We start from the raw sequence: 13685 nt of genomic DNA, 5'->3' as shown, positions 1-13685 counted from the left end.
TCCCAAAACTCTTCGTGAATCCATTTTTCAAACCCCTTTGGTGCTTCGTTTCTTCTCCAAATCATCAAGAAAAGGTATGGGTTTTGTTTTCTCAATCTCATTTTCTTTTTCCTGCATATTTCTGTTGCTGTTTGGACTGGTATTGTATTCGTTATACTTATCTCTATGTGTAATGGGTATGGAGTGTCTTGTTTGATATTGTTCTCACCTGTTTTTCATGCTGAGCAATCACAATGTGTTTTTCATTGTTCTGATTTTTGCTTATTATTGAATCTGAGAATCTTTTCTGAAATGGGTTTGATGTTTATGTGACTTACTCATTACACTTGCCTGAATATTGATGTTGGTGTTTGGTTTTGGTTTCTGAGTTGATATGATAACATAATGTTTGTTTCTCAACCACGTGCTCCTGTGTGGATGTTTGGTTTCTTCATGATTGAAATATTTTCCCCATGTTCATGTCTCTGATGGAGTGATTTATGTTATCTGCTCTAAATGTTCAAATGCTGTTTCTTATTGCATATCATGGTCATGTTAACCTGTCTCAATGACAGTTGTGATGTCTTTCTTTGTCTTGGTGCACTTTCACCAAGTTTGATGCACGTATTAGTTTGTACTTCTGTGTTTTGTTGGAAGGATTGGTTGGGTCTGCACTATATTAAGTCTGGTTTTCATATTGAAATACTGTTTATACTGAATCTTGTTGACAATTTTTTGTGGGGTATTGTTGCTTGGTTCTTTTCTGTTGGCCTGTTCTCTTGCAGATGTCTCGTCGATCTTCCAGGGGTAAAGACATTGTTGCTGACGAACCAGCAACCCCAGTTGCTAAAAGGACTCGTCTATCATCTCAAGCATCTCAAGATCCCAATGAGGATAGATTCAGAGTTCCCCTGAACTCACACGCCTACTCAAATGTGTTTGACAAGTCAACAACTATAGTGGAGCGGGTAGTAGAGTTCAACACCTTAGGGACTACTTTCATCCCTCGAATCTTTGAGAAACGAGACTGGGCAAACTTGTTCGGAAACTTTGATGATCCAATGGATGAGCTGGTCAAGGAATGCTTCTCCAATGCATCTGATCTTGGACCTATCCTCATTTTCTGGGTCAGAGGAACAGAGTTTAGTGTTACCCCAGACTCCATCGCAAATCTTCTCGGCATCACCAGACCTCAGAATGTGAATTTGACTCCCTATGATGAACGAAATCCAGAGGTTGGGGAAATTTTACAAATCCTAGGACACGATCATGAGGTATCCAGTGCAGGAACTTCCATCAGCACCGCAAAATTTGCATCTGAGCTGACCACACTGAAGTTGATCATGTTCACCAATCTCTACCCACTGTCCACGAGTTGAATACAAAGATGTCTGGACTCACTGCTTCTCTACACCATCAAAGCAACCGATGGGATATGAAGTTTACTTCTCTTCAGACTCAGTTGGATCAAATTCAGAGAAAACTAGAAGAAGATGACTAGCCTATTCCATGACAAAAAGGGGGAGTGATAGGCATAATCAGAGGGGGAGGATATTACCCTAAGGGGGAGTGTCACTATCTAAGGGGGAGTGTCTTTATTTTTTTTGTTTCCTTCTTCTCTTTAAGTTGATATATTATGTTTTGTAAAACTGTTATTCAGGTATTTGTTGGTTTGTACCCATATGCTTTTGTAAGCTTTTAGGGTTTATGTTTTATGCATAGTTTGTAGGCTTTATGGTATGTACCATGCTTAAGTGCAGCCTTTATGCTATGTTGAAATCAGTACTGTAATCTAAATGCTCTGCATTGTGATTGTTGTACTGTCACTCTTGTGCCCTTGTAGGATTGTTCCTAGATGCATATGCCTTGTGTGCTATGCATTGGTTGAGTGTTGAGCATACAAGTGTCTTGCCTTGTGCTTGTTAACTTGTATGTCCTTGTGTTCATTCCAAGTGTGAATGAGCACTGTGATCACTACCTTGTGGTGTTCACTTGGTTGATCAAGCCATGGTTTGTTTATTAACTCCATCTTTGCTTGATCACATATTGCCCGTTTCATATGCATTTATAATTTTCTGCTTACAATGATCATGGTGTATTGTTGTGTTTCAGGAGTTTATGTTCATATGATTCAAGTGCTTCACAGCTTCTAGAATTAGGTGTGAGTGAGTTTTGATCAACTGTTCCCAACTCACATGTTAAGTCTAGAGTCTGTTTTAGGGTTTTGTCACGGAATAGCCAAAGGGGGAGATTGTAAGGTTGAATTTATTCAACCATCTAATTGGCTTTATTCCGTGCCAAATTTGCTTGTAATTCAGCATTTAGTAACCCTGTATTTAGGTGGGATTGTTGTAAGGGTAGTGAGTGAGATAGTGTGAAGATTGCTCAAGAGTGTGCAAGAAAACAGAGTGTCGCGGCTGGGACTCGCGGGTGGACTCGCGGCTTCAACCCGCCAGAAGATGCACACGTGCCAAGCATGCTGGAAGATGAACAGTCATGCTAGCTGGAGCACTACAGGACAAAACAGGACAACTGGCCATACGGTTAACTCGCAACTGGAACTCGCGACTTAGTCAAGCCGCGAGGTCAAGCCGCGAGCCACCCCTGTTTTGGAAAAACCTGACGTTTCGCATTCCTCTTCACTCCAGTATAAATACCCTTTTAACCCACGATTGAAAGAGAGCTTCCAGAGAGAATTTTGAGAGAGAAACCCTAAAGAAAAACCAGATTGTTTCACCCACAATCTCTACCTTAGAGTCTCATCAAAATCCCTCACTCTCTTCCTCTCCATTGTCAAATCCTTGAGAGGCTTTATACCAAACCTGGTTCTCACCATTATCATCTCTGTGAGACAGTCGTTTGGATTTCTGGGAAGCAGTTAGGAAGGAGCCAATATTCATTGGTTGATGCTACGGTGTAGTAGCGGAATCCGGAAAGCTAGAAAAGAAAAAGGTTCGGCGCAACCTCGTTGGAGCAAGAAGCTTGGAGGGCTTAGGTGCATTGGGTAGATTAGGCTTGGAGGGTCTATTGCTGTCCTTGTATCCCAACTGTATTTTCTAGTGGATTGATTACCGCTTGGAGGGCGGCGGAGAGGTTTTTCGCCGAGGTCTTCGGTTTCCTCTTCGATAACATATCTGGTGTTATCTCTGTGTTTGCATCTTCCTTCCTCTCTATCTCTGCCTTTACATTATCTGCTGTGGTTTATTTTGTTGTGGCTTAGATAGTTGTTTAATCAATTCCATATTTATAGCATATGTTAAGTTTCCGCACACTAGTTGTTTGACATATTGCTTGGGTTGGTTAAGTTGGTTTTTGGGGGTCTAAACGTTCAAAAGTGTTTTTATACACGTTTTTGAACTTTCACTTCCTGTTATAGAAAACACACAAATTTGAAATTCATACTTAAATTTAAGACCCTTGATAGGAAAAAATTATATTGGTTTAATTAATCATTAGCTTTTAGCTTTATTATTTGAGTTCTTAAAAGAGAAATAGTATTTTTCACTACAGTAAATAGTTTTTTTTTCCCTGCGCATTGCGCGGGTCTGCGTCTAGTAAGAATAAAAACAATACTGCAGAACACTTACATTATGGGATTTCAAACAACAAGTAGACAACTTAAATTTTGGTCAAACCTCAGGTGGGTAAAGTGTCAAATTTCAAATCACAGATAGGTAATTTAAATTTCAATTAAACCACAGATGGGTAAATTGTAATAACCTTAAAAGAATAACCATCACTCTTCCTCAATTTTCTTTTGTCTCTAATAGAAACTTCAGATCCAAAAAATTAAGGTTAATTTCTCCATGGGGAATTTTGAAGAACAAGATCTATAAATCATCTATTTTCTTATTTTTATTTGCTTTGTATTTAGTGGGAAAACTTTAAATTTTAGTTTTGTTTTGCAATAAAGATTGTTTTAAATTTCTTTGAAACTATGTATTTATTTTGGCGTAATTAAGATGCACTTTTGTATATTAATTGTTAATTTTTCACATGTATTTGATTTTAGTTTTGATATTTTTCCCTTTGGGTTTTCAAGTTTTTCTTCTTGGAAAAAAAATAAAATAATAAATTCAGCACAAGCCTTCTCTCTTCTAATTAATTTTTTCTTTTTACATTTTATTTTCCCTTAATGAAAGTAATCTTTCCAATGGTATCATTATCAATGATTCTCCTAAAAAAATAGAGAGCCTCTAAGCACGCACTCTTAGAGGCTAGTCTTACTTATGTGAATCTTAATGGAAGAGGGTTAAAACACTTGTCAAGGATATTGTAAGCTCAATTAGTGTGAAAACACTAAAGCTTGTTTAGACCTCCAATTTTAAATTATGGCTAAATTGCTTTTACTCTAACTTATCTAAGTGTGGAACAAAAGTAAATGAAGTGCAATAAACCGGTAACACTACTCTAAGCCACAAGCAAACCACAATGAGCAATAAACGAAAAGCTTAAAGAGTAGGGAAGAGAGATACAAACACAAGATAATACCGAGACGTGCTATCGAAGAGGAAACCGAAGAACTCGGCAAAAAACCTCTCCGCAACCCTCCAAGTCGAAATCGATCCACTAGTGAATATGTTGGAGTACATGAATATCAAAAAGACCTTCCAAGCCTAATCTACTCAATGTACTTAAGCCCTCTAAGTTCCTGCGACCAATGAACTTCTCAAAATCTTGTCTTCACAAACTTTCTGGATCCCACAATTCCGCTTGATTGCATCTGCCACTCAATGGCTTCTTCCAATGCTTCTCAAAGGCACCAAAACCTCTAACACTAAGAATGGGTGAGGTAAGTGTTTGGACTAAGAACCTCTCAAGGATGTGTAAATGGAGAAGTGGGAGTAGATGGAAACTTTAGAGAAAGGATGTAGAGAATTGTGGGTAAAATAATCTCTAACTCTCAAGTGTTTGGCTAGGGTTTCTCTCTCAAAAGTTTCTTCAGAAAATACTCCTTCTTCTTCTTACATTTCGTAGATAACAAGGGTTTATATAGTGATGGTAAAAAATGGGAAAAGTCACACTCCAAAAAGTAATAGGCAGTGGGTTTTGTGGGTCACTTACGACTTGGCCTGAGTCGTGAATCACTCACGAAATCCAACCTGTCAAGACTCTTCAAATTCCAGCATGTGCTTCTCACGTGGCTTGTTTCGCTGGTCATCAGTCGCAAGTCCAATTCCGAAAACCACTTCTTCACAAATTCTTTACCAAACTCTCACACACAGCCCTTACATAAAATTCCACAAAAATACATGGAAATGATTGAACAAAATTACAATCAAATTTGACACAGAATTAAAACCAACATAAAGATGTAAATCACAACTTTACAAATATAGCAACCAAAGGACATGTGTCAGTACAAGGAAAATTTGGTAGTTATTTGTTGCAAATAACCAACCCTCACTTGCATAGTGAGGTGGTTTTGGGTCGGAAAAATCACCACATTTGCCTATATATGGAGGCCTAATTCTATAAGAAAAGCCAGAGAAATTATTCAGAAACACAAATAGAACACTTTCAGAGACCATTAGATTAGATTCTTAGGAAGTAGTTTGTCACCTGCGATCAATTAGTTCTTTAGGCCAGTAAAAAAATCTTCATTGTCTTATGCTTGTAAATTTATGTCTCGTTGTGTATGTACTTGTGATTTCAATCAAGTATTTAAGTTTGTTACAATCTGCTATTGTTAATTTCAGTTTGAACTGATTTACTATTCAATTAGAAGTAATTTAGTGTTAGTTCAATCCAGTAGGCTCAAATCAGTTAACTTTGTTGACAGCAAAGTTCTGTTCAGGTTGCTTTTGCCACCGATAATTTGCTGCCAGTATCCACCGTGGAAGGACCAAAAACTTCTTGTGTTTCACTGCCCATTGAGCCTTCTTTGTTCCAACATCTGTTGAGACCACATGCGTTACGGATGAATCAAGCTTTGTCACACAAGTAGCTCCCAGCTGTTCTGCCATCTTCCACAGATGTTGATTTTCAGCCCGGTCTATGGTGGGAAACGCTCGGCTGAAGACAATTTTGCACCCCTTCAGAACTTCTTTCTTAACTGTTTTCAGCATCTGCAGAAAATAACATAAATATAAAATATCTTTATTAACACAAATCTTCATAAAGAAAAACCAACTTGTCCATAATTCTCCTTTTCAAAGTTTTTAGGAAAACAGGCAACAATTTATCACATGGGATGAGGGAATCAACAGACAAATATTAATAAAGTCAACACCAAACATTTTAATAACTGATTTCTGATCACAAAGAAGAACACATGGTGTCCATTCAATATATTTATAACAATCATCAGCCTGCCTTAAGTAATGTTTTACTGAGAATGCATCTTCACTACTATCCGGAAAAAATAAATAAAAAATAAAAATAAAAATAAAAAAAGAAGAAGAAGAAGCAGGATATGCATGATTTAGACCAAGTTACATTCAATAGGCCAGAACACATGCCAGGTTAAGTAAAACCAAGGCAAAATAGGAGAGAGAGAGAGAGAGAGAGAGATGGTAGTGGTAATTAAGGATTTGACAAACATAAAAAACACTACATGAGCCAGATTTAATACCTTAACACAAAAATCATTAATTGTTCAGATTTTCTAGTCCCATTGGGACAAAATTAAAATCGTCCTTATGACAGGAATGTTAAATATACACACATGTAGAGGTGCTTGCCACTGGGGGCCAGGACCGGACAACAAAGGATTGGACAAGTGAAAGCAACTTAGAACAACAAATTCATGTTTCAGTTGTCATGAAAAAAAAAAATACCTGCCTCACATCTCTGTCAACAAGATTGTCCTTAAGTTCCTGCAATAAGGTTCCCATACATAAGAATTTATCACACAAGAAATATAACATCTAACATCAACAAGTGAAACAGGGACATACATCAAAGAACATATTATGGATTTTCTTAAGAACTTTAAGCACAGTTGCAAGTGCTCCATCAGTCTCACTTTCATCTCTCTTCAACTCGGCAAGAGATTTACAATTGAAGCGAAATTGGCAACAACTTGAAGCAAAGAAAAAATATCTTTCCATTACTATTAAATTCTCCTTATTCGTTTGCCATACCTACAATAATGCAAAACATTTACATCAAGCTTATGGTAACAGGATGATTGCAGCCACAAAAACCTATAAAGATAAATTGCAAGTTCAAAGGCCATGAAAATGAATCTGAACAAATAACAGGTATCATTTCCCTATGCACCTTTATCTTAAAAATACCTGAATAAGTACACATATATATTGCCAAGAAATAAAATTAAACATATAAAAGAACAACCACATGCAAGCTGGTACTAGGAAATACTGTCAAATTTCCCTTCAACAGCTTCAAACAGATTTTCAAATAACCTTTTATTTTTATGATTTCTAATTGGATTTGAATTTGAACTGTTATTGAATAAATTAAAATTTTGGCTTTTTAAAGAAGTAACAAAACATGAGTTCCTAAGGCAGGAATTAACAAATACAAAATATAGAACTTTGTGTAATTTTTCAATCAATGCCAGACAGCTTTCTAAATTCAATGGTGTTTATAAAACCTGTATATAAGCTTCAGTTTCATGCACAGGATATATTAGGTCCAAAAAATATTTCACTTGACAGGATTTTCACAACTTTTGGGAAGTTCTTGATATCCAAATCCAACGTTTCTTCTGAATACAAACCTGCAACATCAACATACCTCCTGTACTAATTTGAATTATCTTAAAGACATGAATTATCTTAAAGGCATGAGCATCAGTCACATCAGCAAAGTAGAACATCAAATTCCTGAACTCTGCCGTTTTATGGAAGATAATATGAACAAACAAAGATGCAAACTACAATGGCACCTTTGCTCATTCATATTCACACTTGAGTTCTAGCTCATTCTATTTAAACTTCATTGTCTATATGTTTGAAATTACAACTTCAAACATGTTTCCAAAAACACCAAAAGTAAATGATAAAATGATAGGCAAACCATGACTGGTAGAGCCAGTATTGTTCTTTTCTTAACCTGAGTAAGTGCTAAATATTTAAAATAATGATGAAATTTCCCTTTTCTGTAATCTGAATCTTCCCTACAAATAAGAAGACTTGTAGCGTTGAAAGAACTTCTTTTAGGGGGTAAAACAGAAAGATTAAAAGTATTATCATGTGTAACAAACACTATCAGATTAAAGAGAAAATAAATTGGTTGAGCAGAGATATTCAGCTGATCACAGATGTACCTACCTCTTCTGTATCATCAAGAATCAGAACAGCACTTTCATGCCCAAGAAAGATATCAAGGTCCTTTTTATTTTTTTGGGTACGATCATCACGTGAAATCACTCTACCACTGAAGTACTCTCTTTGAGGATCAAGCAGCTCAATCATTTCCAAAGCATAGGCCCGATCACCCATTGTGTCAATGAACAGCTCAAACATTTCACTAGCTTCTTTTAGAAATGTGCGAACAAAGGGCCTTAGCTTCGTCATCATATGCACAGAGTTCACCATGAAGAGACTGCCTTTTGAGACATCTGTCCATTTCATAATTTTTGAATACCATAAGGCCACAAGCACATCAAGTCACTCAAATGCCCAGAATGTCAAAGAAAAGACAGTGCAACCAAAACCAAAAAAATTAGACAAAGTATATTTTTCAAAAAGAATAAACACACATCTTCTGCAGCAGAGCAGATATAGTGAAAAGCAAAGCCAACTTGATAATCAATCAAATCGATAAGGGAGCCTCTATTTAGTTTCCATGGCCTATAGGGGACAAGGACGCAAACAGTGAGGAAGGAATTATTCTTAAATAAATTTGCTTTTTAATTGATGGGTGCTGAATGTTCTATGTTTTGACCACATATCTATGCAAAATGAATACCATGATAGGAATTTTTCCCTAAAATTACCAAAACTTTCCTATTTGCAGTTTGCCTCATGCCTTACGGAACAAAATAACTCATGGTGATATTACAAATGAAGGCATTATTTAAGCTTTGTCTTAAGTATAACAAATAAATTCAGCCAATATTTCTTTAAAAACGGGAGGGAGGAGGGAAAAAAAAGGTGCAGACAAGTGAAAAAGAAAAGGCAGTGCTTCCCACAAGGGCAACAACATTCTGTGGGAAAATCAAAAGATTCCACCAGAAATTCCTCAAAACTTCCCAGTGATTCATGGTTATGGTGATTTTATGACATTAGACTGCATAAGCAATAAAATTAACTATATCCTTTTTGTTTCTTTGGAAGTTTTACCTACCTTTGGTTAGAAATCTGAACATTCCATTGAGAAAGCACTCAAATAAAAACTTTCATCAACAGATTCAGAACCAAACAATAATCATTCATGTTGACTTCTAAAAGTTGTACAGAGTGATGATGTTACAAATTGTAACTTACAATAGTATCTAGCCAAGCTAATTAGAGTTGATAATACAAACAAAGAAGCAATGTCACTGCAATACCTGAAAACAATGATATACTAAATGCAAAGTACTATAACAAAGTATAATAAAATATAAAGGTAACAGAAATACCTTGCAAAGAATCTGTTTGGCTCTTCAAATGTTCTTCTTTGGAAGTCATAGCTCTAAGCCCAGTAGAATTTAGCAGTGTATGATCTAAATCAAGAACCAAGTAAAGCTTTTTGTGGCGTAATGGATTCTTCGTGTCTGCATTTCTATGTCTGAAAATTTCATGATTCTGAAGCCTTATTCCCTGCAAATAATGTCCAAAGTTGGTTCACATCTCTCAAGTTGTAATTCTAAAATTATTTCATATTAGGGGATCATTAGATTCAATACTTTGTAAATGCTACCTCAAGAAATTGAAAATTTTACTAGTATGATAGATATTGTCATCCATTATGCAGCAAAGATAACCAAAATTCATAACTCCAAAAAATAGTCGGTCATCTCAATGAAGGGAAGGTTACCTCGTGAATGTAACTAATTGCCGCACCAGATTCCACCTGCAAGATTTTCCCACAATGATAAGACATTTGTTCAATAGTACCAGGATGTGTACATTCATCCTTCATTAATGGTTGAAGTTCCTCTTTGTTTTCAAATTCCTTCTCCTCCACTTTGCGTCTTTTTAACCTGCAGGTTAATAATGCATAGCATAAGTATAGGTTGGAGTTCAAATTATATACAGTTGAACAATGAGATGAGAGAAAGAAGAACAGGAAGTCAGAGAACACAATAGCATGAATACTATTCGAGTTATTCTAGGACTGCAACAAATTCCACATAACTATCCAATGTGGCAAACTGCTGTCTATCTACTAATGACCCATGGAATTGGCTGTAATCCTAGAATATTTCATACTATATACTCAATTAACTATAGTGGAATCAAATTCAAGTACCCTTTTAGTAAAATTCAATTACGGAATCAAATTCAAGTGTACCCTTTTGGTGAAACTCAATTGCGGAATCAAATTCAAGTACCCTTTAGGTAAAATTCAACTGTAAAAATCAAATTCAAGTACCCTTTTATTCAAGTGTAACCTTTTGGTAAAATTGAACCATGTGTTTGCATTGGGCAATATATAAATAAGCAAACACACATTAAAGTTAGTTTTGATTTGATTTGATTATTAGGGGCATAGTTTAGTTTAGTTCAGTCCAATTTAGTTTCAGTTAATTAACATAGGTCCCAGCCCTCAATTACTCAAATAAATTTTAAGCACATGATCAAATGGTTGGTTGTATTGGCCATAAAAAACACACACATCACATGATTTTTGTCGGAATCGAGTTCTTCATCAAGAAACGCTGCAAAGTCTTCAGTGCTTGACTTGACCAGTGAATGTGAATCGATCATCTCCACTAATTCACTTCAGATCGAATTACAAATCAACCAAACACAAACACAGGCGACTGGTGTTGTAGCGGGACGGGGCTAGGGTTTGGTCTGGTTTGGTTTCGATTCGGGGCTTTGTGTGTGGGTTTGTGACTCTGTGTTGGGAATTTGGACAGAAGTCTTATACTTACACCCATTACATCACGGAAACGGGATAATCATTATTACATAATTATTAATATTATTAAATACTAATAATCAATAATTAAAATTAAAAAAAAGAAAAAAAAAAGAGGTAAACTATGTTTTTTGTCTCTATCCTATATACCATATTTCAATTTGACCAATAACCTTTTAATTATGTCAATTTGATCCCTAACCTTTCAGTAACGTGTCAATTTAGTCTCTGTCATTATCTTTTGAATAAAAGTTGATGACGTGTCTAATGGCCAAAATAAAAAATTAACTTCTGTTGATGTGAGAATAAACTAAAATTTTATTTTGGTCATTTGTCATGTAAATGTAAACAGCAGCTCACAATTTCATATAGAAGTTTTTTTTTTTTTTTTTTTTTTTTTTTTTTTTTTTTTTTTTTTTTTTTTTTTTTTTCTCTTAGTAATGTATTTTTAACTATTAGTTCTCTTATTCAAAATCTATATGGCCTAAAAAGATATGTAATTTTTGAAATTTCGTACACATATACACTTAGATTAAGTTAGAATAAAATTTCTATATTTTATATATATATATATATATATATATGTGTGTGTGTGTGTGTGTATGGCAAGCAATAAATGTTTCAATAATAACATTTTTTATTATCGAATTTTAACTTATAGCGTCCACTTCTGATAATTGTACTCCTTATCATCAGACCAAAATACTAGTCAGTTTTTTATGTAGGTAGGGATTGAACCCTAAGTCACTTATTCAAACATCAAAAACTTACTAGTTGAACCAGTTGGTTTTTTATGTAAATAAAGATTGAACTCTAGATCTCTTATTCAACCATAAAAAACTTTACTAGTTGAGCTAACTGAAACCCACCAATAATGACATATTAGTAATGTATTTTTAACGATTAGTTCTCTTGTTCAAAATCTATGGTGTAAAAGATCTATAACTTTTGTAAAGTTATACTTGATGTAACTTGAAAGAAAGAACATATATATATATATATAACATTAATATTTTTTTTGGTTTTGGCATTGAATAGGTCATGAACCCATGATCATACCCTATTACCATTCCCATTTGTGATTTGTCTTATAAGTTAAGAACTAAAAAAATGGATAAGCTGCATGAAGTGATTTGTGATCATATTCCATAATAAAACCAGTTAGTATTTCAATTTATACACCATATTTCAATTTCAATTTGTGAGACAAAATATGGTGTATAATATTTAGTTTTAACTAATTTGTTACTGACTTATTGCTACTTGTAGTTTGGAATTTTATATGATATTTAGTTTTAACTAATTACTTACTGACTTATTGCTACTTGTAGTTTGGAATAGCCTTTTAATGGGTGAATTAGATACCCTTAACCCCACACCTTCCCTGCTATGGGTTTTAAAAAAACAAAAAAAACCGGAGGCCCAATGTTTACAAGCCCAAGTTGTGTTTCATATTATATATGTAATATAAAATATAGGGGTGTGCAAAAAATTGGGAAACCAAAAATCCAATTGAACTATTGCCAAAATTTCAATTCAATTTCGGTGCGGTTCAGTTTCAATTTTCATTTCATAAAAACCAAAAATTTCGATTTTGATTTTGGTGGTAGGTTTGTATGCACCGAACTGGCCAAAACCAAAAATATTATAATATATTTTATATTACATATATAATATGAAACACAGCTCAGGCTTGCAAACATTGGGCCTCTAGCCTTTTATTTGATTTTATAAACATTAGGCCTTTGGCCTTTTTTGTTTTTTTAAAACTCACATGTTTGGGCCTCCGGTCTTTTTAAATTTTTTTTTTTAAACATTGGGCCTCTTGCTATTTAAAACCCAATATCCCATTAGATTAACTAATTAAACTAAAAAGCAAAAAAACATTTTAGAAACACTACCCTACATACCCCACAACTCACACTCTTCATTTTTCATTCTCACTCTCAAACAACCTCCACACTCCACACTCCATTCCAGTCTGATTTTTCCATTGCCGCCGGCCCCTCCTTTTCTTTCACTCTCAATCTCTTTTGATCATCCGCAGTTCGGCTTTGTTCTTTACTTCTTTTGATCATCAGTATGATTCTTCTCTCCCTCTTCCCATTTCTTTCTTGATTTTCTTTGTTCTTCAACAAGTTTGTCTCTCTCTCTCTCTCTCTCTCTCTCTCTATTGCTTTCTTTTTTATATGTGATTAATGTTAGAGATTTGAAAATCTCGATATGTTATTAAAGTTAGAGTTTTTAAAATCTCAAAAACTAAAAACCGACCAAAACCGACTGAAGCCGAAATAAAATTGAAATTGAAAATTTCCAATTATTTCGATCAGTTTTGGTTAAGAACTTTACAAACCAAAAATTTCGGTTTCGGTTGGCTAAACACTAAGAAAACCAATCAAACCGAGCCAAACCGATTACATCCCTATTATATATACCATATGCACTAGATTGATAGGTTATATCTTTACTTTGACTCTTTTTGATAAGTTATAAAAGTTCTATTAAAGAAAAGCACAAACCTCCCAGTTTACAAGAGGTATAATTTAGAGCAACTGCATCAGTATGTGTAAAATTGCTCTTCTATTTTAGTATAAAAACCTACTTTTTCTATTTTACACGGTTACTTTTACAAAACATCCACATCAGATTATCTGTTACCCACCTCTTTTTATTTAAATATTCATTTTTTATTATTATTTTTACCTTTATTTGTTCTCACACGT

At 34.7% G+C, this 13685-nt stretch overlaps 1 protein-coding gene across 1 annotated transcript; it reads right to left on the bottom strand.

The window, feature by feature from the left end:
* Window positions 1–5678: 5678 nt before the first annotated feature.
* Window positions 5679–10051, bottom strand: LOC126724376 (RNA polymerase II C-terminal domain phosphatase-like 4). Its single transcript, XM_050428939.1, has 6 exons — window positions 9913–10051; window positions 9515–9695; window positions 8220–8509; window positions 6879–7064; window positions 6759–6797; window positions 5679–6047 (listed from the first exon to the last, which is right to left on the bottom strand). Exons 1-6 carry the CDS (start codon window positions 10015–10017, stop codon window positions 5742–5744), a joined length of 1107 nt encoding a protein of 368 aa, XP_050284896.1. The 5' UTR covers window positions 10018–10051; the 3' UTR covers window positions 5679–5741.
* Window positions 10052–13685: the final 3634 nt, after the last annotated feature.

This window comes from Quercus robur, chromosome 4 (assembly GCF_932294415.1).
Source record: "Quercus robur chromosome 4, dhQueRobu3.1, whole genome shotgun sequence".
Classification (NCBI taxonomy): Eukaryota; Viridiplantae; Streptophyta; class Magnoliopsida; order Fagales; family Fagaceae; genus Quercus; species Quercus robur.
This window is presented reverse-complemented; position numbering and strand designations above follow the sequence as displayed.